The following is a 13,415-nucleotide window of genomic DNA, read 5'->3' as shown; positions in this document are numbered from 1 at the left end:
TCAAAGGCTGCAGAGTTGAGAGAGACATTGTGATTGAATCTTTCCAAAAAAATATTAATTAATTTAAAAAAAAAAACATAATTTCTGTTTGCCAGGTTTTAAAGCCATCTCCATTTTCCTATTGTTTATCTGTTTGCACAATGCATGGTAGTTAGCTCTCAGTTAGTAACCATTGATTTTGCAATCATCGATTTTCTACCTTTTTGTGTTGTGGGATTATTTGAATCCAGTAATACATCTTGTGGTGTGTTACTGTATATAGTCAATACTAAACGATTTTTGTTGCACACCTGGTTTTTTTTGGGACAAGCTTTAACAAACAGCTACTCACCTGTCTATGTGAATGTACCTGTCTGTCTATCTGCGGAGAGGTAATGTTGCTATTTGTTGCCACATCCCTGAGTATGTGCTCAAGTCTCTGCCAGAGTGTGCGTGTGTATGTGCGTGTCTGTTTGAAGGAGTTGCAGAGTGATGAGTGCAGCAGTATTACGGGAAATGCCTCTGGACACACAGGCTGCTGCCTCTGACTGCTGTGAACAGTGGAAGGGACTAATTTAGACCATTTTTACCAGAGAGAGAGAGAGAAAGAGAGGAGGGGGGCAGTGAAGGAGAAGGAAATGCAGGGGCGAGAGAGTAATTACGGAAGTAGGAATAATTATTGTTATGACAAAGAAAGAGGAGATCCAGTGGAACAGGGTGCAGGAGGTGATAAGAGAGAGGAGAGGGATGGAGGACAAAATGACGGTGGGAGACAACCAAAAAACAACGTTTCCTCTCAGCTAACCCCCCTCCGTTCACCCCTTCCCCCCATCTGCCTTTCTCCCCTCAGGAATCTGTCCATTCCTCTCTTCTCTGCTCCTGCTTTCCCCCTCCTTCTCCTCTTTTTCCCTCCTCCTCCTCTGAGCATGTTGATGGCACACTACCACAGTGCCAACCTCTCTCTCTCTCTCTCTCTCTCTCTGTCTCTCTCTCTCTCTCTCTCTCTCTCTCTCTCTCTCTCTCTCTGTCTTGCTCTCTCGCTCCGTCAGTGTGTGTGTGCAGTCATGTGGCAGGTCAGAGACATGCATCGTGGAAAACGCATGTGTGTGAGTGTATAGAAAGACACGTTTAAGGAGGACAATGAGGGAGCTACTAGAGCTGTTCTGCATTGTGAGTATGGGGTCACGTGTGTTTTTGTGTGGGTCTTTATTCAGTTTAAACCAGTAAATAAGAGGGCATGAGTGTCATTTTGTCCATTGTTGCCCTTTTGAAAAGGAGTATGGCTAGGTCACGCTTGTTTTGGTAATTTTTGCACGAAATATGAAGTGTATTGTTAGAGAGGCTGAAGAAAATTTGTATTTTTCCGGTTGTTACGTGCAGCTTTAGTGTGTTGTTCTCATCGTATATGTTGTTGCAGTGCTTGCTTTCCGTGTTTTTTTTCTTTTTTATGATTCACACAAATCAGTGGAGCTTAGAAATGTGAATTTTACTCAGGCCAAAGTCCGTAGGTCATCTTAGTGCTTGCATCTGTGGTTCATTTTTCATACTTTGCTTATGCAGTCTGTAGATCATTGCTTAACGTTTTCAGTTTGTGTGAGTGTGTAATTTCAGTGTGTATGTTAAAAAACAGGGCTGTGTGTCATTGTCCTTAGGGTGACATCTTATATGTAAAACTCTGTGTTGTTGTGTTAGCCAATTAACTTAGAGAAAACCATTACAGGCGTAAAACCCTTTTACCTTTCATCTTGAAGGCATACCTACACTTTCTACCCTCCCACTTACGCTCAGATGTAAACACATATATCCTTTCACACACTCACATGGAGAACACATACCGGGGGGCTGTTGGGACTGGGCCAATCAGCCAACGCTGCCATGGAAACAGCGTGTGATTGGCACCTTGCCAGCGAACATGTCCTACATGGATAACACATAGAGACGGCGCATTGTGGGGAAAGTAGCATCGCACAAATTGTATTGAAGGCTGGGAAGTGAAAAGTTGTTCCAACTGATTTGGAGTCACTAGATCAGAAATATTTACTCTACATGTCTGGTAAAATCTGTCAATGACAAAAATAAATATAATGACCTAACTATAATACTCAGAATGACATGCAAAAAATGGTGTCACCGTAAGCAAACAGTACGCAAAACAGTACACACACGCAAATAAAAGTCAAATACACGAGGCAGAAGAGATGAAAATATTAAGCATGTTTGATAATAATAAAACTGGGTTCCAGGTGTTTCCTGATGAGTTTGTGAGCTAGAGAATAGCAGCGTGCCAGCCCTCTCACTCTGCCAACAATGTTTTGCAAAAAATTATTCGGAAACTTGCCAGGAACGTGTCTGGAAGGAGTCCCCTCAGGCAGTGGCCTTGTACTGGCCTTTTATTTCAGCCTTAGTAGACATACATTTCATTCACATCATGATTCATCAGTCATTCACAACAACAGATGGCACCTGTAAACTAATAGTGTGTAATTGAGCTGCAGTCAAACTCATCGACAAGAGTGACAGATGGAAAAAACTGTTCATTTAAATAGTACAAAAGCAGATGGCGGTGATCAATTTAGGCAAAGTCATCAAAGAAATGTCAAACAGCCATATGACATATGATGTCACATGAGTGTGGGGTTGATGATGGTTGGTTAATACATTAATCCATTGGTCAATGTTGAGTCTGCTTGAGATGCTCAAATATAACTAAAAAGACTGTAATGTGATGGTTTGTCATGTTTACTCATGACCCAATTATACACAATTTCACTTTCACTTTATTTATTTATTTAAATAAAATATTACATTACATGTTACAAAACATTTTAAATATGCCAAATAACATATTTAATATAAAGGTATCAGACAGGCATCTGGTTTTGGTGTGAGTGATTAAGATACTATGCAGTTATATGTCAGCCTAACGAAAATGTGACATAAAAGAAACAAAGCTTAATCACAGTATGTATTAGTAAGTATTAGAGTGTGCTACCTTGAACTAGGGAACTTGTGTGTCACTTATTGAGGCCCAGCTCAGAGATTTTGGGATGCTTCGTTAGTAGTGTTGACAGGTTAACTGAACTTTTGACCCCACAGTCAAACCACTTTGCCACTGACTCTGAAACAAATGCCAGTGTGCACGCTAACAAGTCCAAGTTTTTTTTTTTTTAGTTTAGAAAACTTTCTCTCATCCCTGTCACATGATTACAAGTTTCAATTTAAGAAAAATAATGATTGATATATTTTTTATTTTTTTGTAATTTGTATTTCTAACCTCTCTTCTCTCCTTAAATCTCTCTGTTTCAGGATATAAACAAGCGTCTGTCTCTCCCAGCTGACATCAGGCTACCGGAGGGCTACTTGGAGAAGTTTGCCATGAACAGCCCGCCCTTTGACAAACCCATGAGCCGCAGGCTACGGCGCGCTTCATTGGTCAGTGCTCATTGTGTCTCTGTGTGTATTTGCATCTGTGTATGTGTGTGTGCAAAGCAGCTGAAACTAGCTTCAGTCAGCTGCTTTGGTGATGTGTCGGTCGCTACTTAGCATCTGTACGGCTGTGTGTGTGCTGCGGCATTGTCCTGAAACAAAAGTAATATGAACTTTCAATGCCATTATGTGCGACTAAAATGGTTGACTAAGGCCATTCTGCCCTCTGACACGCTCACACACTGGAAACACACAGACAGACAAACTCATTCAAACACTTTTGTTATGAGTTATGCTATGGTGCTTACAATGGCTCAGTAGGGGAATGAATTATGAATTAATTCTGTATTATGTATCCAGGCCAAGAGCATTATGGGTAAGAATTCTGGGGGCGGGAGAGAGAGAGGAGGGGTTTGCTACTAGATGGATAGAGAGGGGGATGATGGGTAGAAATAGGCAGATATTCAGGAATATGCAGCATCTTTCTTTGTATTGGTGCTGAGGTACTTCTGCTCTTTCATGTGATTTTTATTTTGGTCACACTTTATTCCACATTACTCTTTTGTTTCAAGTTTCCTTTACTTCCCAAGTGAATAAACCCAGAGTGCCCTGCTCTCAGTTTCGACTCATTTTAAACTAAATTCAGTCTGCTTCACTGATACATTTAACTTTAAACATGGTTAGCAAAAGCCTCGGTATACTATGGGAAAGCATGGAGGATTTGCCCTCCATCAACCCTTTTTGCTGTAATTATTGAACAGGGCCGGTGCCCTGCCTCCAGCACTCTGCTTGAAGCCATTTAATGACGCAGCTTTTCTGTAGGAGTCTCACAGAGATGAAAGGAAAGAATCTTTGAAGAGAGGTTTGCAGGAAAGAAGATAGGTTTATGGTGTAAGTGTGGGTGAGAAGAAAGGGGTAGACTGAAGAGATGTTTATGTCTTTACAATGTGAACTAAAGGCGGACATTTTCTAACATGCTTGCGTCTGTCCACTTCTGTGCATCTCAAGGGTTGTTGTATGCATGTGATGTAATAGATCAATCAATAATTCAGCAGCAGTGTCAGACTCCTCTGCTGCAGCTCCTATCCTGACAGGGATTACACACCGGGACACCTTGAAGTGAGACAGGGAGCAAGGAAGAGGGAGGGGACGATGCAGGGAGGGAATAAAGAACAAGACGTGATTTTAAAAAGATGTTGAAAAGATGGACAAATACAGTGAAGAGGAGTCGTAGTGTACGAGAGGATAAATGGCAGCTGAGGTGAAATGAAAACCAGTCTGTTCTTAGATTTCAGTTGAATAGAAGGAAAGGAAAGGTTTGATTTTATCTCGGTCACCTTGCTGGGCCTGCGGCATGTAGGTAGGAAGTACAGCATAACTAGGTTGTTTTTATTAGAAAAGCCAATGTTGTTTACTTTGTTAAGGTTAATGCATCCTTGCAGAAATATGGTTTTGACTGTGCAGTACACTTTTTTTTTTTTACTTGTTTCAGGCCTACTTTTGACATGCCCGGAGCTGGAGCTTTGGAGTTAATTAGGTCAGCTACTACTGTGCATTCGTCATAGAGTTTAACACTGATACTTGGGTCAGTTTGAGCACCTGTAGCTGAAAAAACAAGAACTTTGATGGGTCAAAACCTAAACCAGACTAACAGCAAATGAATGTCTTCCCAAATATACATGTAGCTAAGAACAGTGTTTGTGCTTCCTCAGTCAAACTTTATATGAATCAGTACAAGCTAAAAAATGACGATATGTGTCTGAGCACACTGGTGTAAGGGCTTAGGGCTATCAGTGTGCATGTCATTTGTTACCGTAACATAGCCCATGAGTCGGGTGTCCCCTTACACATGCTCACATTCCAAACCATGTATTTTGATCTTTGAATTGCTTCCAATGTAATGTAAGTGAAGTTGGTTGGTCTCAGTTTTCTCTCATGGCTGCTGCCCATTCATAATCAATTATTCACACAGGTCCAATGAGATTCAGTGTTCCATGGCGCTGAGGAAAGAGATGTCATTTTATCTATAATACTTAACCATATTATGCAACGCTCACTTTTTTCTAACCTATTCAACCCTGCAGTGACAGAGTATTTAATTTGACTGTAAAACTGAATGTCCAATTAGGCAAGACACACTTTTATGTGCCCTCTATCCTCTTGGTTGTATTATGCTATTGTTATAGCATACAATATATCGGGGGGCTTTCAAAGTCTAAGACTGTGGGCCTTATCTCAGACAAATCTTGGAGAAAGATGCCCACTCACCCAACCCTTATTATATCTGCTTAGTTTCGCTGAATTCTTGGATGCCTATGTGATGTTATTTGAGTCCATAGACACTCAACATTTGAGCCAACAGAAAATCGGTTAAATTCCCCAAACTACTTCATCTTTGAGCAATCGCTTTAACCAGATCACACACACACATATTCCATGTGATCTTCTTAATTAATGTAATAACTAATGTAATATCCCCCTGAAGCAGTTTTAAGTCCTCCTGGGGAGGCTTGCCTCCGACTTAGAAAACCTCTGATATGTATTTTGCCACTGTCACTGTGTCATATAAACTTTAAAAAAACTTTGCTCGAGTGTCGGTCCACTCCTTTGTGTCGGACCTGGTCTGTCTTGGCTTTTGGCAGATTACATGAAAAAGATGACACAGTGCAGCATGTTTATTGGTTGATTGATTGAAGCCCAGAGGACTGCTACATCATGTTAATGAAAGGCCTCCTCTTTGCACCTCCCCTTGCCTACCATCTCTTTTCTTAGCAGAAGGGCTGTCATTTTCCCACTCCCACTCAATACTCTTGACTCATCTTCTCTCTCCACATCAAGCCTTCTTACAAGGAGAAACCCTATTTAAAAATCAAACATGGTGGAGATAATAGATGTACTTCTCAATGCACATTAGAGCATATCTGTAAACTTCTGTAGACATATCTTACTTCTGCTGTCAGTCCATCTCTCTGTGTGTCTCTCCGGCTCCTGTATAGTCTCAGACAGAACACGCATTTTGTTTGGTTTTATGTTGCTTTAATTTTGTCATAAAAAACTTGGTCTGACCTAGTTCTGCTGAGTAAGCTCATTGGAGCGTTGGGAATGAAATGAACCCATTGCCATCGAAAGCAGACGCAGGCGCACACGGACACTAAAAGGAGTGTAAGGTACATAGACGGAGAGTGCAGTTGCATGCTGTAAGCAGAGAGTAGGCTGCAGGTAAGAGCTGGACCCTCCTTTGTTCCAGAGGCTCAGAGAGACCACAGATTTATTTCTGTAGTGGGGTTGATGTGGGGGGAAGGTGGCCATAATGTGTGTGTGTTCTGTATGTTTCTGAATGTGTTTGTGTGTCACTGTGTGTGTTTTGCTCATGAGACTGATTCCCCTGCCAAAAGAGCAGCACAGCTCAGAAACCGCTCCTGACAGCCTGTCACAAACACAGAGATGGGAGCAGTGTGTTTGTGTGTCTGCGTGTGTGTGTTTACATTTGAGCATAGGCTGCGTGTCTCATCACAAATATTCTCTTGCACACAAACACACACAGTCACACACATACAGTGAATACCCCTGCAGATACTATTATGTGCATGTACAGTTTGCACAGAAATGTTTTTTTTACTGAGTTATTTTTATGAGTCTTATTTATCATTATTATTATTTTAAAGCAAGGCAAATGCCCAGATATAAAACTAGATGTTGATTGTAAGACTTAATGATATTATGCTGGTGAATTAAAAATGCAAATTGCAATTTGTGCTCACCCACGCACACACACACGCACACGCACACACACACACACACACACACACACACACACACACACACACACACACACTTGTTTCAGTGTGTAAGTGTGTCATCTTGTGTGTCCGAGCTCATTCTGATGTTGGCTTTTAGACATGCCTTTAAAGAGATCACATGCTTCATCAGCTAACTTGGTCACTGGAGACCCTCCCCCTCATACGCACACATACATGCACGGAGACGAGCATTGGCCTGGCATTCATATTAGCATCAGGATGGGATGGGAGATGGGAAGGTTCAGAGATGAACACAGATAAAACATGGCTGGAACGACCCTGACAGAGATAGACAAATAAGTGAGGGAATAGTGACAGGGCAGGGGACAAACATTGACAGGCATGTGGGTATCACAGCTTGACATAGCTAAATCCATCTATAATTCATGACCTCGAAACCTGGGGGCCGTATACATTATGCAGCTGAACCTTTATTAACTGTATTCAGGATTAATTCAGAATTTACCATCGACACACACACATATTTGCAGTATGCCTGCAGGATATCTATAGAAATATTTCAAAGTAAATATAACTATTAGCGTTATCTGGACTGAAAGAGCCATATTTCATTGTATTTGTGACACTGACTTCCTGTGGCCAAAGAATACCTGTGCAACAGATAATATCAATTTTTTTAGTATGAAGAGACAAAGTGGGGAGGCACTCTTTAGATTAGGCAAACATAATCTTTTCTTCCTTACTTTGCTGCCCTACTAAGGCAAAGGAAAGCAGTATTAGCATATGTTATGCACAGCTTTGGGCTTAAAAGTATAGAAGTTAGGATTGATTTGGATGAAAAATAGTTCATCATAAATGTTTCATTAATTAATTTGTTGGGATAGCAAACACATTTTGCCATTGTTTATTGTTAAAATGATGTATGGCAGTATGAGAAACAGTGTGTTTGTGTGAACATATAATGCAATATATATATTTGTATATAGTGCTGAATAATCTAGACAACCAGAACCTGAAATATTAATGTCAGAATGAGATCAGACTAAATTTAAAGGGAAACTTTTTCAACCTGGATACTACCTGGCTCTTCTTCTGTATACTCTGGCTCAAATAAGTATGGGCGGCCATTAAATTTAAAAAGCCATGACATTAAAAACCTGCTAAGCTTCCTGTACTGTAACACGTGGGAATAATTAATCAATGATCGATTAATGGTCATTAAGAATTTGGTCGATCATGTGGGATTATTAATCAATCTGTGTATTGTTATTGTTATGACTGCGTATCAGTGCTCACTGAACTGAAACCCAGCTGAGCGTTCAGTTCTGCAGCTGTACATTAATAAGCCAATGAGCTGAGAATTCAGTTGGATAAAACTACAGTTTGGAAACTGAAAGTTGCAATAACAATTACAAAACGTACAGAAGTTGTTGAAACCAAGCTAATTTAACACACACACACACACACACACACACACACAAAATAACAAGGCCTGGTGACCCACACACCTGCAGTTGCAGGCCAAATGTCAGCTGCAGTGGGACTGCACTAACAGCCGTGGCCTGCAGGGTTTGATTCCAGGGATAGTTAGCTGAAACACGGTGCAGTGGCCTAGCCTGGCAGGCAATCAATAGCCACAATAAAGGCAAACTGGCTTAGTGATAACTTCCTCATCTGTCTTTTTTTTTTTGTCTTCTGTAGTCTGAAATCGGCTTTGGGAAACTTGAGACCTATATCAAACTGGACAAACTTGGAGAGGTGAGATTGAGATCAATAAAGAAAATCAGTGAAAGTGACACTAAGCAGATACAAACTCCTTAAATACTCAGCTTGCATTCACATGCTTTCTGTCTCTGCAGGGGACCTATGCTACAGTGTTTAAGGGGCGAAGCAAGTTAACAGACAACCTAGTAGCTCTGAAAGAAATCCGACTGGAGCATGAGGAGGGTGCGCCCTGCACGGCTATCCGGGAAGGTACGGAAGTGCTGTTTGAGTGATTTGGAAGTTTGCAAGAAATGTATGGTGGTTGCTAATCCGTATTGCCTGGAAGCTCCCTGAGCTGTAAGAGAACTGTGAGCTGCTCCTCACAGGCTGTCTTGTGTTTGACTGACAGTCTCTGATATGTCTTCCTCTTCTAGTGTCTCTACTGAAAGACTTGAAGCACGCCAATATTGTCACTCTTCATGACATTATCCACACTGACAAGTGCCTGACACTCGTGTTTGAGTACCTGGTGAGTGCCTGTACTGTGTGTGTATGTGTATTTTGTGTGTCTTTGAGCGTATCATACTAATCTCAATACTTACAATGTCTCTCTCTCTTTCTTTCTTCATCTCACAACAGGAGAAAGACCTGAAACAGTACATGGACGACTGTGGTAGCATCATGAGTGTCCACAACGTCAAGGTAATCCAAAGTAAAAACAGTCATTTACATCTTCGCCTTCATCACCTCACAACTCGACTACTGCAGTGGCGTTCACAGGGCCTTCTCCATTGCTGCCCCCTCCCTTTAAAACTCTCCCCAACACCTCACACATTCTTCCTCACTGCCCTGTTTTAAAACTGCACTAAAACCCACCTATTTAAATCCACTTTTAGTCTTTGATTCATTATTGTTTGTAGAAAAAACTCTGGTTACAGCTTGTCTTGATTTATACTTAAATAAAAAGTTGGCAGGCAGCTTGGCTTTCCAATACTCGTTCTAGAAATATTATTTAATATCTGTGTTTAAATAATGCCACATAATTATTCATCTGACAATAAACTACTTGAATGCAATGAAAGTATGTCGCATTAAGTCATTCTAATGTCATCTCCCTTCCAGATATTCCTATTCCAGCTGCTACGTGGTCTGGCTTACTGCCACAGAAGAAAGGTCCTCCATAGAGACCTCAAACCCCAAAACCTGCTCATCAATGAAAAAGGAGAGCTCAAACTGGCAGACTTTGGTACATCACCCTTTAACTAACTAGAAGCACAACATCTGTCTTGTATTTTGTCTTGACACTTCCTGTACTGACTTTTCATTTTATTCCCCTTCAATAATAGCTATAATTGCACACTATTAAAAACTGGAATCAAAACACCACTTTCTTCAGTCTAGTTCATACCGAAGTAAACTGAAGAAACAATTTCACCTGGTTTACACAGATAATAAAGACAAATGTACATATTAGCCATTTGTCCTGAAACTGCTCCCTTTCTACATTTTATTTAATTAAATAGTTGGTAATTTCTTTGTTGGCAATTTATTTGGTAAAAATGTATTATAAAACAGTAGCAAGAGTCTGAAAAGCTCACCAGCGCCCCCTAAAGAATATTGTCCCTTAGACCCAACAGGAGAGCAGGGTTTAAAGTGACTCAACACTGCCCCCCTGAGGCAATGATCAAAACTTGACATACTGTTGTAAGAAGTGCAAAAAAAGTCCTCTTAACTCTGAAGTTTCATCAAAGTGTGAGGTGTCCACAACATCTTAAAAAGGGAAATAAAATAATAAGTATTTACATAAATGAATGCAATTTCCTGTCATTGAATTAAGGTTTGGCACGAGCAAAATCTGTTCCCACAAAGACCTACTCCAATGAAGTTGTGACATTATGGTACCGACCACCAGATGTGCTTCTAGGCTCCACTGAGTACTCTACACCCATTGATATGTGGTAAGCAAACACAGCAAATAAACACTGTTCAGTGAAATAACATAAAACTACTTCTTTCTTTATGCCCTTTTCATTTTTTTATCGTTCAGTGCTTCTGTCAATTCTTGAAGCTTCTCACCATATTTTTCTTTTGCTGTTGAAACTCAACATACTGTCATCTGTAGTTAAGTTTAAACAGCAGGTTGGGACATTTGGGGATTTGAGGGTGCTATTGGGTCCGGTATGTAATTTGCCACTGTTTCTGTCTCTTTGTCCAGGGGTGTGGGCTGCATCTTTTATGAAATGATCACTGGCAGACCTCTCTTCCCTGGGTCGACTGTGGAGGATGAACTTCACCTCATATTCCGCATCCTCGGTGAGACGACACCAGTGGCATTCAGATGAGCATTTACTTGTGTAACATTTATATTTGTGTGTGTGTGTGTGTGTGTGTGTGTGTGTGTGTGTCCACTCTACATACTGATCCTCTTTATCTTCAACAGGCACTCCTACAGAAGAGACTTGGCCTGGTATCACCACCAGTGAAGAGTTTAAGACGTACAATTTCCCCCAATACCACGCGGAGCCCCTCGTCAACCATGCACCCAGGTGTGTAACTTTTTTGCGCACACAGCCATGGCTGCATGTGTGTGTTTGAAAGTTTGTCTAGTGAGACCCTGCTGGAATAACTCTTTCTGTTTATACTGCCCATGTAACTCTTTGTAATAACTCTTTCTGTTTATAATGCCCTTTTCTAACGCATTTAAAAAAAAAAAACCCAACATAATACGATACTCTAGCCATCTAAATCAGACAAATCAAGCTTTACTTTGTGTTTTTAGTTTTAGATTTCCTCTTTTCGTCTCCCTGGACAGTATGTCCCTGCTGAGCTGCGGTGAAAAGATAATAAAAGAGTTTTGTACCAATTCAGCTACATTTTCTGCATAGAATACGGACGGTGGACTTTGTATTTCATCACTTTGAAATGGATTTGGGAATGGATCTGTTAATGGCCATTTATGGACAGGAGGAATGATTACAGCAAGCAAAACCTGTTGCAATGTAAATTTATATGTAATAAGATAGGGATTGATTTTCAGTAGGAGCTGTGGTCAAGCGTTTCCGCCTGTCTTGAAATGGCAGGAACACAACACTGCTCCATAAGGCTTAGATCAGCATTTGACTACACTTACACTCACTTCCTTCTCGCTCAAACTTTCCCATCCTCTTAATTGCCTTTTCTCCTGCTTACAGGATAGACAACGATGGTCACGACCTGCTCTCAATGCTTCTGCAGGTAACAAACATCTCATATAGTGATGAATACTTTTGGTATATTTACACCCAATGCATTGTATTCAAAACCTCTCTTCATACCTCTTCCTTGTCCCTACGTTTCCCCAGTTTGAGGCTAAGAAGCGGGTATCAGCCGAGGACGCTCTGAGACACTCGTATTTCAAATGTTTCGGGGATCAAGTTCAAACACTGGCCGACAGTGAGTACACACAGTCTGACACGTCGAACATGCACATGTAGTGAGCAAACACTGTCTCACCAACTCTCTGCTCCTTTCAGCTGCATCCATCTTCTCTGTAAAAGGCATTCAGCTGCAGAAAGATCCAGGAAAGAGATCCTCAGTCTACCCAGAGTCAAGTAAGTCCTCCAACATAGAAAAATAAAGGGAAAAGGCAGAAAAAGAGGAATTCTCTGTGGGATTATGGTAGAGATTAGGCCTTGCTCCCTGTCCTCTTCCTCTCCTCTCTCTTTTCCTCTCTGTTTGCTTTATGTCGTCTCTCATGTCACTGTGTGGTCATACATGTCCCACACCGGTTCCCAGTTTATTTCCAGGTTCGTGCTCTCACCACATACAGATCCCAAACTTCCAAGTTCAAGTTCATGAAATCCTTGCAGACATTCAGAGATTCACAGACGAGGAATCAAAATTACTTTGATGTTTTTTTCTCTAGTACCACCACAAGGTTGATGTTTGGTTTTTCATTAACATGTCTTGACATCTATGGGTTAGATTGCAATAAAACACAGTACAAGTATTCAGTCTCGTTCAGGATTAACTTTAGCCACTTTGGAGATCCCTTAACTTCTCATGTAGCACCACCATGTGGTCAACAGTGTCATTTCCCTTACACCTATTTATACTTTATGACCTGCAAAACTGATGGCATTTCCATCAACTGTACTTTGTGTTTAGTGCTAATTAACAAATGTTTGCACACACACACACAGCTGCTCTATGAACATAGTAAACATCATACCGTATAGTAAATAGTAACACATTGATTTATGTGCCAAAAGAGTATTTTACCACCTAGTAAATTAATAAATCTAGAGTGAGGAAATAAATCTGTCCTCCCAACAATCCATGAGGATTAGACTCATACAGTATCAGAAACATTAAAGGGCTGGTTCACCCCAAAATAACAGGCAGACATGTCTACATCCGATATATCCAACAATCTAGATTAATGAATAGCACAACAGAGGAAAAACACTACACTAGGGCTCAAAAGTTTGGGGTCAACCAGAAAATGTCTGTTGTTTTCCATGTAAACAAACAGCTTTTTTCATGAAAGGAGTTACAAAATGAATC

The 13,415-nt window shown here is 40.7% G+C and overlaps 1 protein-coding gene across 8 annotated transcripts in view; it reads left to right on the top strand.

Moving 5' to 3' along the window:
* Nucleotides 1-13,415, top strand: part of LOC131971787 (cyclin-dependent kinase 17-like) — a 47,035-nt gene that overhangs the window by 27,130 nt on the left and 6,490 nt on the right. For all 8 annotated transcript variants that reach the window (XM_059333392.1, XM_059333390.1, XM_059333391.1 and 5 more), the window contains 12 exons: nucleotides 3,286-3,411; nucleotides 8,868-8,924; nucleotides 9,026-9,140; nucleotides 9,305-9,399; nucleotides 9,510-9,572; nucleotides 9,993-10,116; nucleotides 10,708-10,828; nucleotides 11,086-11,183; nucleotides 11,311-11,416; nucleotides 12,062-12,104; nucleotides 12,212-12,302; nucleotides 12,383-12,460. In XM_059333392.1, the coding sequence (XP_059189375.1) occupies nucleotides 3,286-3,411; nucleotides 8,868-8,924; nucleotides 9,026-9,140; nucleotides 9,305-9,399; nucleotides 9,510-9,572; nucleotides 9,993-10,116; nucleotides 10,708-10,828; nucleotides 11,086-11,183; nucleotides 11,311-11,416; nucleotides 12,062-12,104; nucleotides 12,212-12,302; nucleotides 12,383-12,460 (1,117 nt within the window). The remainder of the gene's footprint in view (nucleotides 1-3,285; nucleotides 3,412-8,867; nucleotides 8,925-9,025; nucleotides 9,141-9,304; nucleotides 9,400-9,509; nucleotides 9,573-9,992; nucleotides 10,117-10,707; nucleotides 10,829-11,085; nucleotides 11,184-11,310; nucleotides 11,417-12,061; nucleotides 12,105-12,211; nucleotides 12,303-12,382; nucleotides 12,461-13,415) is intronic.

Source organism: Centropristis striata, chromosome 5 (genome assembly GCF_030273125.1).
Source record: "Centropristis striata isolate RG_2023a ecotype Rhode Island chromosome 5, C.striata_1.0, whole genome shotgun sequence".
Lineage (NCBI taxonomy): Eukaryota > Metazoa > Chordata > Actinopteri > Perciformes > Serranidae > Centropristis > Centropristis striata.
Note: the sequence above shows the minus strand (reverse complement) of the source record. Positions and strands in the feature narration are given on the sequence as shown.